Source organism: Papaver somniferum, chromosome 7 (genome assembly GCF_003573695.1).
Source record: "Papaver somniferum cultivar HN1 chromosome 7, ASM357369v1, whole genome shotgun sequence".
In the NCBI taxonomy this organism is placed as follows: Eukaryota; Viridiplantae; Streptophyta; class Magnoliopsida; order Ranunculales; family Papaveraceae; genus Papaver; species Papaver somniferum.
Window position 1 is genome coordinate 35,743,824 of NC_039364.1, and position 15,692 is coordinate 35,759,515.

The window sequence follows — 15,692 nt, forward strand, 5'->3', positions numbered from 1 at the left end:
AATGGTTCACTGGCTGCGCTGGGGAGGTTCATATCCAGGTCCTCGGATAGATGTAAACACTTTTTTAACATTCTCAAAAAAGGAAGCAAATTTGAATGGACGACAGAGTGCGAGGAAGCCTTTCGAAATATCAAAGAATACCTAGCTGAGATCCCTATACTACAAAAATCAGACCCCGATGAAGTGTTGACACTATACATAACAGCAACATAAGATGCAGTCAGCGCAGTATTGGTTAAAAGCAACACGAAGATAGAGCATCCCATCTATTACATCAGCAAGACTCTGAACGCAGCAGAGAGGAACTACACGAAGATCGAGAAGCTCATCTTGGCATTAGTATGGGCAACCCTGAAACTCAGAACTTACTTTTTGACTCACTACATCCGCGTTCCATGCAAATCTCCGCTAGAAGCAGTCCTTAAAAACGCAGGGAAAGTAGGCAGAATTGCAAAATGGAATACTCACCTAGATCAATTCAATATCATCCATGAGCTACAACACTCTCAGAAGTCACAAGTATTAGCAGATTTACTAGCAGACCACGAAGAAGTCATCATCGAAGGACGGAAGGCAGCAGGACTACCAGAAATGGACGAAGGTAAAGACCCTATAGACATCTTGGAACCAAAAAATCCTTGGCAATGGGAAGTCTTTGTAGATGGGTCGAAAAGTAAAGAAGGGGCGGGGATAGGCATCGTAATCACCACCCCAACAGGAGATAGGATCATACATGCTTTCAGGTTAGAATTCAAGGGGCATACCAACAACATAGTTGAATATGAAGCAGTGGTGCATGCCCTTCAGTTGATAATACAAATGGGCATAACTGACGTGCGTCTGACAAGCGATTCGCAGCTGGTCATCCGGAAAATAGGGTTGCAATATAATGTTTATTATAGAACATTTTCAGCATACATGGAATTGGTGCAAACACTGGCATAACAAATTCCAAACATCAAATTCCGACACCTGGCAAGGAAGGAGCTCAGGCACGCGGACGCCCTGGCCTACATATCATCGATGCTCATAAACGAGGACGTCAAAGCAATCAAAGTAACCAGGATTTACGAACCTTCAATTGATATTCAAGAATTCTGCGCTGTACAGCAAGGGAACAACGCAGAAGAAGATATTGCGGATGATGACGCGGGAGAATTCATCGCGGATGATTTCCAAGAAGACGACATCATGACTAAGGCAGACCAAGATGAAGACTTCATCAAAGAAGAATATTGGAGATCTGAGATTCATCTTTTCCTAAAAGAAGGAATACTACCCTCGGATCTAAAGCAAGCCAGAAAAATACAGTCAAAGGCAGGAAGATATGATCTTAGAAAAGAAATTTTGTACAAAAAATCTTTTCTCGGACCGTTATTACGTTGCCTGTCCAGATCCGAAGGCCATTTGATTTTGAAAGACATACACCGCGGCGACGCAGGCAATCACAGCGGAATGAGATCCCTAGCAGATAAGGCAAAAACTCAAGGATATTACTGGCCAACAATGATACGAGACGCTGCAAGAATGTCACGAAGATACGAAGAATGCCAGCGTTTCGCCAAAAAAATCCACGCACCCGCAACAATGTTGAACCCAGTAGACAGCCCTTGGCCATTCTCAAAATGGGGCATAGACATCGTGGGTCCCCTAATTGAAGGATCAGGGAAGAGAAGATTTTTGATAGTGGCCACGGACTATTTCAGCAAATGGGTAGATACTAAAGCCCTGGCAAGGATCCGAGACGCAGATGTCTTCACATTCATCTTTCAAAACATCATTTGCAGGTTTAGCATACCAGCTGAGATTGTATCTGACAATGGCAAGCAATTCCAGGGAAAAAACATCGACTTACTCTTCGATACTTTCAAAATTCGAAAGAAAAAGTCAACACCAATTTACCCTCAAAGCAATGGTCAGGCAGAAGCCACAAACAAAACCCTCGCACTCATCCTCAAAAAGCAGTTAGACGAATACAAGAAGCGTTGGTGCGAGCAACTACACAACGTTTTGTGGGCTTATATGACAACTCAAAGATCAGCCACGGGAGAATCCCCATTCTTACTCACCTATGGAGCCGAAGCTATTATCCCAACATAAATAATCATGCCAACTACGAAAACTGAAGCATGGGAGAAGAACCTCACAGCGGACATGATGTTGGAAAAGTTGGATGATCTGGAAGAGAGGAGGGAGGCAGCACTACAAAAAATGGAAAACTATCAAAGGAAACTAGCAAGGGAGTATAATAAGAGGGTTAAGCTTAGAAATTTCGTAGAAGGGCAGTATGTGCTGAGGACCATTCCCCAATACCAACGAGAAAAGAAGTGGGGAAAATTAGCACCAACATGGGAGGGACCCTTCGTCATACATGATGTTGCAGGAAATGGGTCTTATTATCTGCGCAACCTAAAAGGGGAGATCCTCAGACACCCATGGAATGCAAAATATCTCAAGCCATACTACCCGTAGAAAGCAACGCAGACCTACATCTGCGTGAAGAGCACCAGAAGAAGAAAACGACGCTTGCGATCGACATGTTTCTATCTCTGAGAGAGGAATAGAAAACCTCAACCTATCAATCAAGCAAACTTTTGGCAAAAAATAGTCAAAATACATGGAGCAACATAGTAACAAGACGACCGCGTGTAAATAAAACATCTCACGAGAACCCTACACCTGTAAACACAGAGAAATGACCTCCGCGTCAATACTTCATTCTCCTATTTTTTGCTATTTACTACCTCAGAGGTTCCATCAATGGAATTCTTCTAAATGTAACTCAACAAACTGAATAGACACTTTAACCCTCTTTCAACCGTGGACGTAGACACTCTGCTGTCGAACCACGTATACGCTTGTGTTAATTGTTGTTTTATTTTACTTGGGGAAAGTAGTCACCTACAATCTCTCGGGACTCCCCTATCAGCGTCTATAAGTGTAGGACCATGGGGAAGGAATCCAGCAGAAAGAGATACCCAACCAATCTTATGGCAGCGGGTTGACGGAATGAATGTACATTCCAAACAACTCATATCCTAGAACACTGCCTCGACCCCCACCGTCTGGGAATCCTCTGGCCAAGGATTAGCCAGCGGGGTGACAAGTCTCAAGACGTTCACGAAGATACACATATCTTCGGGTTCGCACTCAAACACTTCGCTATCCTTGATTACATTCAGTTATATTCCAAATTAACCGTAACAATACTTAAAAGGAAATCGGACAACACAAATAAAAATTAAAACAATTATCAATTCATTAAAAGTTGATTACAGGCTTGACAATGATACGCGGGAACAAGAAAATACAAAAGGAATCTCACGAAGCCTTATAATCAACAAAGATCAACATAATAACAGTATTAGCATCGAGTAAGATCAACTTTCTACAATAATCTACTTGGATAGTTCAACCCCACCAGCAGGTTTAGCAATCTTCCCCTTCTGCGATGAAGGTAAGCTCCCACCCGAGGAGGCCCTGAAGAGCCATATGTAGGAGGCGGGGGTTTCTAACGGCGCGGATAACCCTTGATAAGGCCATGCTCGGTCTTAAGATCATACTCGATGCTATCCAGAATCTTGTTAGTCTCTTCCACTAGTTGACATTGATCCTTGTACGTAATAACAATATTCATCATCTCAGCCTTTGACAACAACGAGGAAAGGCGACTCACTTCCTTCGAAGCGGCTTGGGCAGCCTCGTCCCTTGTTGTAGCTAAACCTTTGTGATAATTAATCTGGCTTTCTTGATGCGCTAATTTAGATTGAGCCTTCACAAGCTCTTCATTTGCAGTACGAAGTTGTCCCTGGAGCTCTGCAAGGAAAAGAAAAATGCAGATGGTTAGGTCCAGGAAATTACAGAATCACACTCGATAATATAAGCATATACCTTCGACTCTCGCCGAAGCTATTTCATATTCCTTAACAACAGCATCACGGGCTTCATCAAGAAATTCATACTCATCTGACAACTTCTTATAATCCGCTTGAAGGGTTGAAAGAGCGTACTGACTCGCATCTAATTCTACCTGTTTCATTGAATCCAAATGAAGAAGATGGTTGACCTCGTTGTTTAATTCCTCCATACCCTTGTTGAGCCGATACATATTTACTTCAAGATTTCTCTCAGACTCAGCTTGGCGTACCACATCAGCCCTAGACGCAGCTAAAGCTTTGCTAAGAGCACCAGCTTCAGCCCTAGCGTCATCTCTCTCCCTAGCAAGACGCTGAATGTAATCTCTACTCAGAAGACTGAGAATAACGAGCTTGACGCAATTCTTCTTCCAAGATATTGATTTTAGCTTCTAAAGATGAGACATGTTCTCGGGATTCACGAAGATTATCACGCGTCCACAACAACATTCCATTAAACAAACGACGATCATTGTTATATTTGTTCTGCATATCAATCATTTGGACTCGTCTGCCCCGCCACTCCTCTGCCAGAGCATTATGTTCATCGGCACGAGCATTCCACTTATCAGCCTCGCTCTTTATCTTCTCTACCAACTCTGCGATGCGAGATTTCTGACGTTGCCGCTCTTTCCAAAGCCATACTAATTCAGGAACTCCACCCACTGAAGATAGGGTGGGGGAGGGAGACTCAGACAGAACACTAATTACAGTAAAGGACAACAACAAGGAAGAGAAAACAGATAATCAAACCTGTAACAGCCGAAGAATTCTTCTTGGCCTCTTCCAACTCACTACGAGCCATAGCAAGTTCCAAGCGAAGCTTCTCCTCCTCCTTTCCTTGTTGCTCCTTAGACTTGAGGAGACTCTTCAATTCACCTATCTCCCTATCCCTATCAGAGATAACAGTCTCAGCCGCGGTAAGCTCCTCTTCCCGAAGACGAAGATTAGCTTCCAACTTGAGGGATTTGGCCTTAAAAAACTGGTACAACATGTGGTTGCAATGCTCACTCCTCATCATCTGCGAATCAGAAATTAGAACACCCAGACTCTAAAATTGCTAAATATTGATACAAGGCGAAATGATAAGAGAACTCACTTCTAACATCCGCTGTTGGGGAAATCCAAACTGATACCCATCAGCCAAGGCCATCATATCAGCAACAGTTGAGGGAGCGTCGACCACTAGAGCAGCCTCCAAGGACCGAAAATTCTTATCCCACGCTTCTGCAACCTGGTCCTCGGGAGAGAATTGCATCATCTTACGGGTATAGGCATCAGATTTCTTCTCACCCTCCATCACAAGAGCTGGATTGGGTACGAACATCAAATTCTTCTTTTTAAACCAAGCTAAGATGGCATCATCACCCTCAAGGATCAATGTCTGAGGAAAATCATCTCCAGAAGACCCAACCGAGGCCCTACCCATGTCCGTGAACTTAGCACCCGAAGAGTTCGAGGCTACTCCCGCATCCAAATCTGGAAGATCTCTAGCACCGCTCCCCTCTGGAATATCACTAGCATTCACGACTCCCTTTCCCTTTCCATCCGCCTTGCTAGAGTTACCAAGCACATCCCAATCATCGTTTGGGGAAAGCAGGTTGAACTCAGAAGCCAGGCCCAGGGCAGCGTTTATCAAAACTATCCCCGCAGAATAAATCCGGCCAAAGGAAAACTCCTGAGACGTAGCGGGAATTTCACCACCAACACCCTGATCACCAAGGCAATGTTATCATCACGCATCACTGCAACCCGCGGGATTAGCTTCGGCACCAGCATCATGGCAACCTGCGGGATTAATTTCACCACCAATACCGCTGCCACCAGCGGTAGTATTCCCTTCAACAAATTCTTCATCATCATGACCTGGAGGGGATGTATCAGTACGCTCTTCCCATATCAGACATATCTTCATCCTCTCCAAGCTCAGTCACAGGACTGTTAACTTCTTCATGAACCTCCGCCTCCTCGTTGATTGTTGCGGTGGTGGACTGCTTGGGATTTATCCTCCTCTTCTTCGTCGCCTAAAAAGACAAGGCATATAAGAATAAAAATCCCTGGCTTTGAAAAGAATTAAAACTGCCTCAACTAAAGAAGGACAAGGCATATGGAAATCTTACCTTGACAACCGCAGCATTCTTCGTCTGAAGATCAGCATCGGAACTCTCTTCGTCATCTCCATCAACAACATCGAGGGCATATTGGAAATTCATGCCCTCAAAATTCAAATGCCAAGGACGGAAATTCCCATAACGAGCAGGAGGAGCCTCACGTATCTGGCTATCTGCGGTAGGACGCCATCCTTACGGACCTGGAACCCACCCCCAAGCTCAGGGACCAACAACCTCAATAACAGTCGCGTTCCATTCATAGTCATGATCACGCTTGATCCGCTCACGAGTAGGAAACACCAGTTTGTTAGTAGAATTCTCTGTACCCGGGACGTACTTCACCTTAACACCACTTACTTCACTCAGAAGGCGGATCTCACCACGAGGAGCGGAAATATTACGAAGACTCACACTCCACGGTTTACGATTCCTACTGTTAACATAGTCACCAAAAGACTTGTTAAAACTTTCAGGCGTATACCACTCCCTTTCCTCAGGATTGGGAACATAGAGGGTCATCATTGTCTCTCCTTTGCTCCGAAGATAACACTCCCTCAGTGCACGAAGATAATTCCCATGAAGCTGGGAAATAGAGCGACAATGAGTGTTCTTCGAAGAGCCCTCTCGTCCAGCCAGCACATCATAATAAAAATAATCCCCAGACTTGTACAAAGGCAACATAAGACCCGCTTCAAAGGCCCCCACCGTGGTCAGCAGATGAAATTCATCAAATTTATACGTCGATATCATCTCATAAGTAATATCATCATCAGCAGCGTAAAAACGAACATAGAATAGCTAAAGACCATGCTTTTCCTTAAAAACCTCCAGATCAATATGTTTGAAGGTCACTTTCTTCTCCCCAACAGCGACGCTGCGTATTTCATGAGAAATATCTTCCTCCTCCACGGGATCAGGCGCAGAATCCTTCGAAGGGTTTCTATCGGAAGCTTTTCTCTTAGGATGAACCTTAGATGCATCAGTCTTCGAAACCACTTCTTTCGAAGACCTCCCCTTGGGTTGACACACTGGAGGGGGAGGTAGAGGATGTTGCTGAGACGCGGAAGGAGGCGCCACTGACCGAAGAGGCGGGACATCCCGCGTTCTCTTGGGATCATCACGCGGATTAACAAAGGGACGAGAAATAGCATACCGGGAACCAGGAGCCTCTTTTGGCCGGTCCCCTTTCTGCGTATTTCCTCTCTGCGACTCACCCTTCTTAGAAGATGAGTACCTCTGACCAGAAGAAGACGAAACCCTATGAACCCGGGTATCACCTTGGGAAGACTTAGACGAACCTCCACCAGGCGGAGAAACATCAGGATCTCTACGCGGAGGAGATCTACGCGGACTCGGCGGTGGAGTTTGATAAGAAACCCGCGGACGGTCAGCCATGTCTTCGTAGTACACAAACAAGTTTCAGATTTCCGCGGAGACAAAACGAAAATCAAAAAGCCCAATTTCATCCAGTTCTTCATAATCATGAACCAGATGGAAAATAAGAACAAACCCTAAATAAAAGGGGAAATAACAAATAGCGCCAAGCATACACGAAGGAAGAAATCATTACTGTTTGTAATAACGAACAGGGGAAATCATACACACATCTATATATATGTTCTTCATCACAAACACATATAGCAACAGCAGAAAACGAATGTAGTTTTCATCAAAAGATAATCAAACACAGTAAAACCACTTACCTATAAACAAAAACTCAAGCAGAAAGCCTCGACGAACAGCAGCAGCAGCAGAAAGCCTCGACGAACAACAGCAGCAGTAGAAATCTTCGAGGAACAACAACAACAGCAGTAGAAAGCTTCGAGGAACAACAACAGCAGCAGCAGAAAGCTTTGAGGAACAACAAACAACAGCAGCAGAAAGCTTTGAGGAGCAACAGTAGCAGCAACAACAATTAATAACAAGGATACAAAAGCAGATAACAAAAAATAAAAGCTCTGAGGAAAGAGAAGGAATGAAATTTATGATTAGAGAATTTTAACATTCCTTCTCATATATAAATGCAAAGAGAAATAAAACCGCCCCACTACCCAAGAAGAAGTTATTGCAAATAGTGGGGAATGTGCCCTAAAATCTAGGAAAATAATAAAGAGAAGATGAAGAGAGTAATACGTTTTTCCACTACCCAAGAAGAAGTTATTGCAAATAGTGGGGAATGTGCCCTAAAATCTAGGAAAATAATAAAGAGAAGATGAAGAGAGTAACACGTTTTTTCTTCCCACTTCGACTAACCGCCCAGTAGAAGGAAAAGGGGCAAATTGTAGGTACACATTTCATCTTCCGCCACGTGTCCACAAAGACACACGTGGAGGACATGCGGCTAAGAGCATCAAGATATGATATCACACATGGACAGCCAAGAGTCACTTTATCCTATCCCCAGAAAGATCTAAGATCTACGGCTGGGGATAGTCCGACTGACGCAGACAAGACAGGGGCAGAGGACAGCTGTCTACCGCGGACTGACATCTCAACTACCCGCATTAAATACCCTCAAACAGCATACGTGTCAGTTAGCTTGTGTAGGAAGCGCAGATAGCACTGCGTATTCAAACAGAACACGCAGATAAAGCCGAGAACACGAAGACTTCTGCGTAAGCGGCACAAGACACAAGAGGATAAGGTTATAACGGGCTTCAGAAGTGGACCCCACGTAACCTCCCTATAAATACCCCTCTCTCCCAAGTGAAGAGGGGGATCCGAAAACATTGGGAGGAGAATAGGAGAGAGACAGAGAGATAGAGAAAGTGTAAGTGAAGTTCCTCCTGCTACGCAGACTTATGTTGATCTCAAAGTCATTCGACTATTTCTGTAACCATCGTACATATAATGAAAAACCCAAACCCGCAGACAGAGATCTGAGTGATGAATCATATAAGTTAATCGTTTCATCTATATTCATGCATTTATACTTTACATGTTCGATTCGATATTTATGGTACATCATGTTCGTATATTTTATACTTCATCCATTATTTATCTTATTATGCGAGGTAAGAACAATGATTATAGTTGATGAGACGAGGAAGAGTATTAGGACTCTGAGTCAAGGATTCGACATAACCAATTCACCCCCTCAGGTGCATCTTACTTACTATATTGTCACGAGTCTGCGCGCATTATTTGTGAACACTCAGATGACAATGATCTTTATGTTCACAATAAGTCTTCTGTGGTTCACTGTTAATTGATCCCAATTGTGTTTGGGTAATACCATAAGAGATTTAAGAAACCAGCACATAAAAATACTCCTACTAGCTGTTGTGAGAAAGGAAAAGAAAATGAGAAGTTCAAGAGAGAAGGCCGTTAAATTTTCAATTATCCATTTTATCATGATTCTTCAACACATAGCAGTAAGCAGCAGCAGCAAAGATGCATGTCGAAGTTTTTCGTGTGGGAGCTTACAAATTCGGTTTCCGTTTTACTTGAAGGATAAACAACCTAACTATTGCGGATATCCTGGGTTCGAATTATCCTGCACAAAAACTAAGGAGACAGTAGTTGAGTTACCATTTTCAGGAACATTCTTTGTAAAATTCATCAACTATACATCCCAAACTATTGAAATTTATGATCAAAAGGGCTGCATCCCTCAAAGATATATCGCAGGTTTCAATATCTCTCACAACATTCCTTTCAAAACACAATACGAGAATTATACCATCTTCAACTGTTCCGGGTACATGGAAGATAGACCCGTATACAGTTATAAAAGAATAGATTGTCTCAGTAGTCCCAGTTCGACATTCAAAGTTTTTGCTCTCAACGAACATGAGTCCATTGCAACGAATTTACCGAGCCACTGTGAGTTATTGGCTGCTTCAATTGCATGGCCATTAAGGTTTCCATTTGATGGTGATTATAATGTGAATTTGGGCAGTCTTGTCATGAACTGGAATGAGCCCCAATGCAGCAACTGTGAAACTAATGGACGAATCTGCGGATACTATCATCACAACTCTAGCCATGCCATTGGATGCTTTAGAAAACCCAAAGGTATCTCTCTCTGTTTTGATTATTACTTTTGTCAAATGATCTCACAACTCTAGCTTTTCCAATGTTATTTGGATATCTTGGATACGGTATCGCATTCACTGTTCCGTTTAACCGGCGGCAGCCTTTAATGCCTTTCACTATAATCTTTAATTAGTAATATTTATTTCCCTTCATCCTTCTGGTACAACTAATTGGTTAGATCTGAATTGATAAATATAACGAACTATCACCGATGAAATTAATCCATCCGTTTCTCAAACATTGTCAAGTTAGTGCATGTTACAATGGTTAGACTTTTTATAGTTTGCAGAACAAATTATGTTTAGACTAAGCTAATGCATGTTTAGGATATTTATTTTGTTGAAAGCATGTTAATGGTGTAATTATGCACTAAAGACTAACTTAAATTTGACGCTAGATAAAGTTAACTAAGCGCGACATGTCAATTAGTTTGACACGTCTTATGTGTCCAATCTAGTCATGAGGTGTCCTCCAACTCATGATAAAAATTAAAGTTGAAGTGATATATGACGAGCATGACTAGTACTCACTTCTAACCTCATATGTTATAGAAAATTTATAAGGAAAAATTTATTTTAATCCATCATTAAGTAATGTGAGGAAATAGAAGATGATGATAAGTCATGGAAATTGTTAGTACTTTAGTGTTATGTATGTTATATTTCCTTATTGTTTAATCTATTTTGGATATTTTACTATATGTGTTTTTCTAGTCATATGTGATGTTGTTTACATGAGTTGTAGAGTATGCCAATACTAGGTTCAAGTATAATTTCAGCATGTTGTTAGCTTTATACTATGTTTAGTACTAAAGCATAGAGGTTATGGAGATGAATTTGCAACAACAATAACTAACGAAGTACAAAAATCGGATACACATCATTTTTGCAGAGAAGAAACTAGTAGGAACGAAGATAGCAATAAGTGTGAGCGTTGGATTATTCATTATCGTATTATTGGTGTTGATCATATTTATCAAAATACGCAAGGAAGCAGATAAAGAAGAAAAGGAAAATCAATTACGGATTGAACAGTTCCTGGAAAATAATGCCCTCAAGCCCACTCGATATAGTCATGTTGAGTTAAAGAAGATGACAAATAAATTCCAGACCAAGTTAGGCCACGGAGGATATGGGAGTGTCTTTGAGGGGAACCTTACAAATGGTATCCAAGTAGCAGTTAAAATTCTGGATAATTCAGTAGGAAGCAATAGCGGAGAAGAATTTGTCAATGAAGTTGGCACTATAGGTAGAATTCATCATCTAAATGTTGTGCGCATCTTAGGATTCTGTGTTGAAGGATCTACGAGGGCTCTTATTTACGAATTTATGAAGAACAAATCACTAGACAAGTTCATATTCCCATCCGGGAAAGATAAGACATTAATAAACCTTGGTTGGGCAAAGCTTCAAGAAATTGCTACTGGTATAGCTCGTGGCATGGAATATCTTCACCAAGGTTGTGACCAACGTATTTTACATTTCGATATTAAACCTCAAAATATCTTATTGGATCATAACTTCACTCCGAAAATTTCTGACTTTGGTCTAGCAAAACTATGTTCCAAAGATACCTTTATCACTATATCTATGGCTGCCGCTAGAGGAACGATGGGTTACATCGCACCCGAAGTTTTCTCGAGGAACTTTGGTATCGTGTCATATAAATCAGATGTCTATAGTTTTGGAATGTTGTTACTTGAAATGGTCGAAGGAAAAAAGAACACCGAAATTACGATGGAAACACATGGTGATAAAGAATACTCTTCAGAAAAGGTATATAATCGTTTAAATCGTGGGGAAGATTTAGGAATTGAAGTCGAAGCAAAGGATTTAGAGATAGTGAAGAAATTAATAACGGTGGCTCTCTGGTGTATCCAATGGAACCCCATTGATCGCCCTTCCATGAATGACGTCCTTCATATGTTAGAAGGGAGTACTAGAATTTTCCCATGCCACCCAATCCTTTCGCCTTAATGACTTCAGATCCAAGTTCTTTAAGGGTTAATCATAAAAATGAGACAGAATTAGCAATTATATTAGAAGATTAAGTGTGAAGATAATGTAATAATTTTTTTTTTCTTTTACGTTTGTTTGGTTGCTCCAGATGAATTTAGGTGGAGATGAATTTCTAACCATGTAATTAATAAAACTGGTATCAAAGGGATGGTTTCTCTCAATCGGTGTATCTTTCTATTGGGCAAAAGTCGTATTTATATAGTGATAACTGTTAGAGAAATGCTCGGTAGAACCCACAAGTTTTGCTATCTCAATCTTGTTGTTAATGTTAGATGATCAAATCTATATCTTGATTTCTACCTAGTCTACTAAGTCAAGTCTAGGACTAGGATAGAATTTGGTAGTTGAATATCAGCCATTACCCTCAAAGACTGAAGATCGACGAAGACATTTGGAAAACTTCTGTATTAGGTATGTGAAGACTAAGACATATTATTTTACTCATTATATTACTATTTTATCTGTTGAGACGATGTCGTATGACTTCCAATACATTTACAAAAAAGAAGTTTCGAGTCAAGCTTGTCTTGTTAAAAATCTAGAAATATGATTTTAGGAAAGATATTGATCAATAGTCCTTAACAATATTATTTCTAAGCAATTTATTGTTTGAATTAATTTTTGGATCAATTTAAAATTTCACATGCAAATGATTTTATCACGTGAGAATGTTTCAAACATCATAAGAGAGAAATATTGAACTATCTGATATTTATGCTTAGGGTAGTCTTCTAGGGTTGGCGAACCCGGTTTACGAACTATTGCACCCTGACTCATTAACAAGCTTAACGGTTCATGAAAATGCGGGGGTCTAACAACCACACCCAATATTTCGATTAGCAATTTGTATGGACTAACTCCAATATACTTTCTAGAGAATCAACTAGACAGTCAGACTCAATCTAGAGAAAAGTATATCGAGGAGTTAATATCTCTCTCTTGATTTGATTTTACTCAAGCAACTAGAAATCTGCGAGTCTTTATCAAATACAAGGATAATAAACTTGGATGGTACCAAAGACCAATATCCAAGGATCAATCAATTTCCAATCAACAACCAAAGGTTGGATTTCACAATTGATCGACAAACGCACAACCTGTGATATTTCAATTATATAACAAAATATAATGTGGAATAGAAATAACACAGATACCAGAAATTTTGTTAACGAGGAAACCGCAAATGCAGAAAAACCCCGGGACCTAGTCCAGATTGAACACCACACTGTATTAAGCCGCTACAGACACTAGCCTACTACAAACTAACTTCGGTATGGACTGTAGTTGAACCCTAATCAATCTCACACTGATTCGAGGTACAGTTGCGCTCCTTACGTCTCTGATCCCAGCAGGATACTACGCACTTGATTCCCTTAGCTGATCTCACCCACAACCAAGAGTTGCTACGACCCAAAGTCGAAGACTTTAGTAAACAAATTTGTATCACACAGAAAAGTCTACAAGGATAGATAAATCTATCTCCCATGGATAAACCTAAAAGTTTTGTTCTGTATTTTGATAAAAATCAAGGTGAAAAAGAACCAATTGATAAACCGGAATTATATTCCCAAAGAACAGCCTAGTATTATCAATCAACTCACAATAATCACAAATATTGCGGAACTATATATTGCGGAATCACAAATGATGAGACGAAGATGTTTGTGATTTCTTTTTATCTTGCGCTATCGGAGATATAATCTCAAGTCAATTATTCAATTGAAATCGTACGATAGAAAATTGCAAGATCAGATCGCTCAACTACAAGAGAAGTAGTTTCGTCTGGCTTCACAATCCCAATGAAGTCTTTCAGTCGTTAATCGACAGGGTCTCGAGAAGAAACCTACGATTAAAGGAGAATCGACTCTAGAAAACCAACTAGTATCACATAGGAGGTGTGGGAATTAGTTTTGCACAGTTACTAGAGTCTCCTTATATAGTTTTCAAATCAGGGTTTGCAATCTAAGTTACCTTAGTAACAAAGCATTCAATAATCACCATTAGATGAAAAACCAGATTTATCCAAGCTAATATCTTTCAATCATTAGATCGAAACTTAGTTTGTCACACACAAATGAAATGTATTCATTTAGGTTTGAGTAACAGTACCTAAACGTGTACATTGGTTGGTTCACAAATGGTTGACCAATGGTTAGCCATATGAGTGCTTTCATATTAACCGTAGTCATCTTTCTCATAACTAGTTCAAATGACTCATAAGAACTAGTTCAAGAGTTGTTCAGTTGCTTAGGTCTTTATACATAGACACAATTGAAACAAAATCGGTTTGATTATTGAATCAATTCATGAACAATATACCCACGGTTTGCAAAGATTGCATTTCTTATAATCTATTGTTTTAAGTCCATGAACTACCGATTTGAGAAATAACTAGCTTGGGTACACGTACGGGTATGCATACCTTAGCTACCGGATTTTGAGTTGGTTTTAGTTTCCAAACTCAGCGGACTTTTTCGGGTGAAAAAGTTCCGCCAGTATGCGTACGGGTACGCGTACCTAAGGTGACTGTTTTTTGAGTTCGTAAACTTCAAACTCATGAAATTTCATGGACGTGAATTTCCGCCAGTATGCATATGGGTACGCATACCCAACCTGTCTCCTTCACCAATATCGCATGCACACATATGCACACACTTGGTTTCCGCCACATGGATTTATACACTAATGTGCGAACACACTATATACTTACATCCATAGGTGGTTACATATTCTCAACTCTACATTTCAATCGTTGAAACATTCTTCTATACTGTTATAACAGTCGTTAGACATAAAGAATCGACTATCGTCATCAAAGCTATTTTCAAGATTGAAACGTCATCATGACTTTCGTCACGGGTAAATATGAAGATGGTTAAAGCAAAAGCTTACCAACACGTGTTTCGAGAAAAAGATAGGCGAGTAAACTCGGCTCGAAATCGCAAATGTGTATGTATGAAAACTATCATACTTATACGACTTTTGTCTCAAGAGTAGGAGATAGAGTAGATAGACTTTTGAGTGAAAAGATGAGTTCAAGTCTCCACATACCTTTTGGTCGGATGAATTTCCACTGGTTCCTTGAGTAGCTCTTCGTCTTTGCAAGATAATCTTCATGGAGTCTGGAGCTCAACTATTCCTAACTATCCTAAACCGAGACTTAGTCATAAGTATACTATAAATCAGGACATATAGTTTTGATCACTAATATTGACAAAAATGCTTGAGATAACAACGCATGCGAGTTCGACCGAGCAATGCTCTAACAGTTCATAACCGTTGTACCAACTGTCCCAGTAGATTTTAGCAGATGCTCATGGACTTATTTTTTAAATATATTTAGCATTGCTAGAACTCCCTCAAATACATCTAAGACTTCATTGATCACTCAAACACTTATGTGTGTGCATCATGATTAAATTCTTAGGTGTTTGATTTAACATCAAATTGCTTTATTTCTTTGGCATACTTTCCAAACCAAACAATCATTATACACGGTTCCAGAACCGGTTCCTAGTAAATATATTTTTCTATTGTATTTTCAATACCTAAAAGATTTTGCTTGATTCCCAAGTTATCTTAGATTGAATTCTAAGAAACCCATGGTTTTT

At 40.4% G+C, this 15,692-nt stretch overlaps 1 protein-coding gene across 1 annotated transcript; it reads left to right on the forward strand.

The window, feature by feature from the left end:
* Positions 1 to 9,918: 9,918 nt before the first annotated feature.
* On the forward strand, positions 9,919 to 12,148 carry LOC113293071 (rust resistance kinase Lr10-like). The gene is made up of 2 exons (XM_026541837.1): positions 9,919 to 10,042; positions 10,955 to 12,148. The coding sequence occupies exons 1-2, from the start codon at positions 9,934 to 9,936 to the stop codon at positions 12,037 to 12,039; spliced, it is 1,194 nt and encodes a 397-aa protein (XP_026397622.1). The 5' UTR covers positions 9,919 to 9,933; the 3' UTR covers positions 12,040 to 12,148.
* Positions 12,149 to 15,692: the final 3,544 nt, after the last annotated feature.

Coding starts and splice junctions, on each gene's coding strand:
- LOC113293071 (XM_026541837.1), top strand. CDS start 9,934: ATGAACTGGAATGAGCCCCAATGCAGCAACTGTGAAACTAATGGACGA. Junction 10,043..10,954: donor ATGCTTTAGAAAACCCAAAG/GTATCTCTCTCT, acceptor TCATTTTTGCAG/AGAAGAAACTAGTAGGAACG.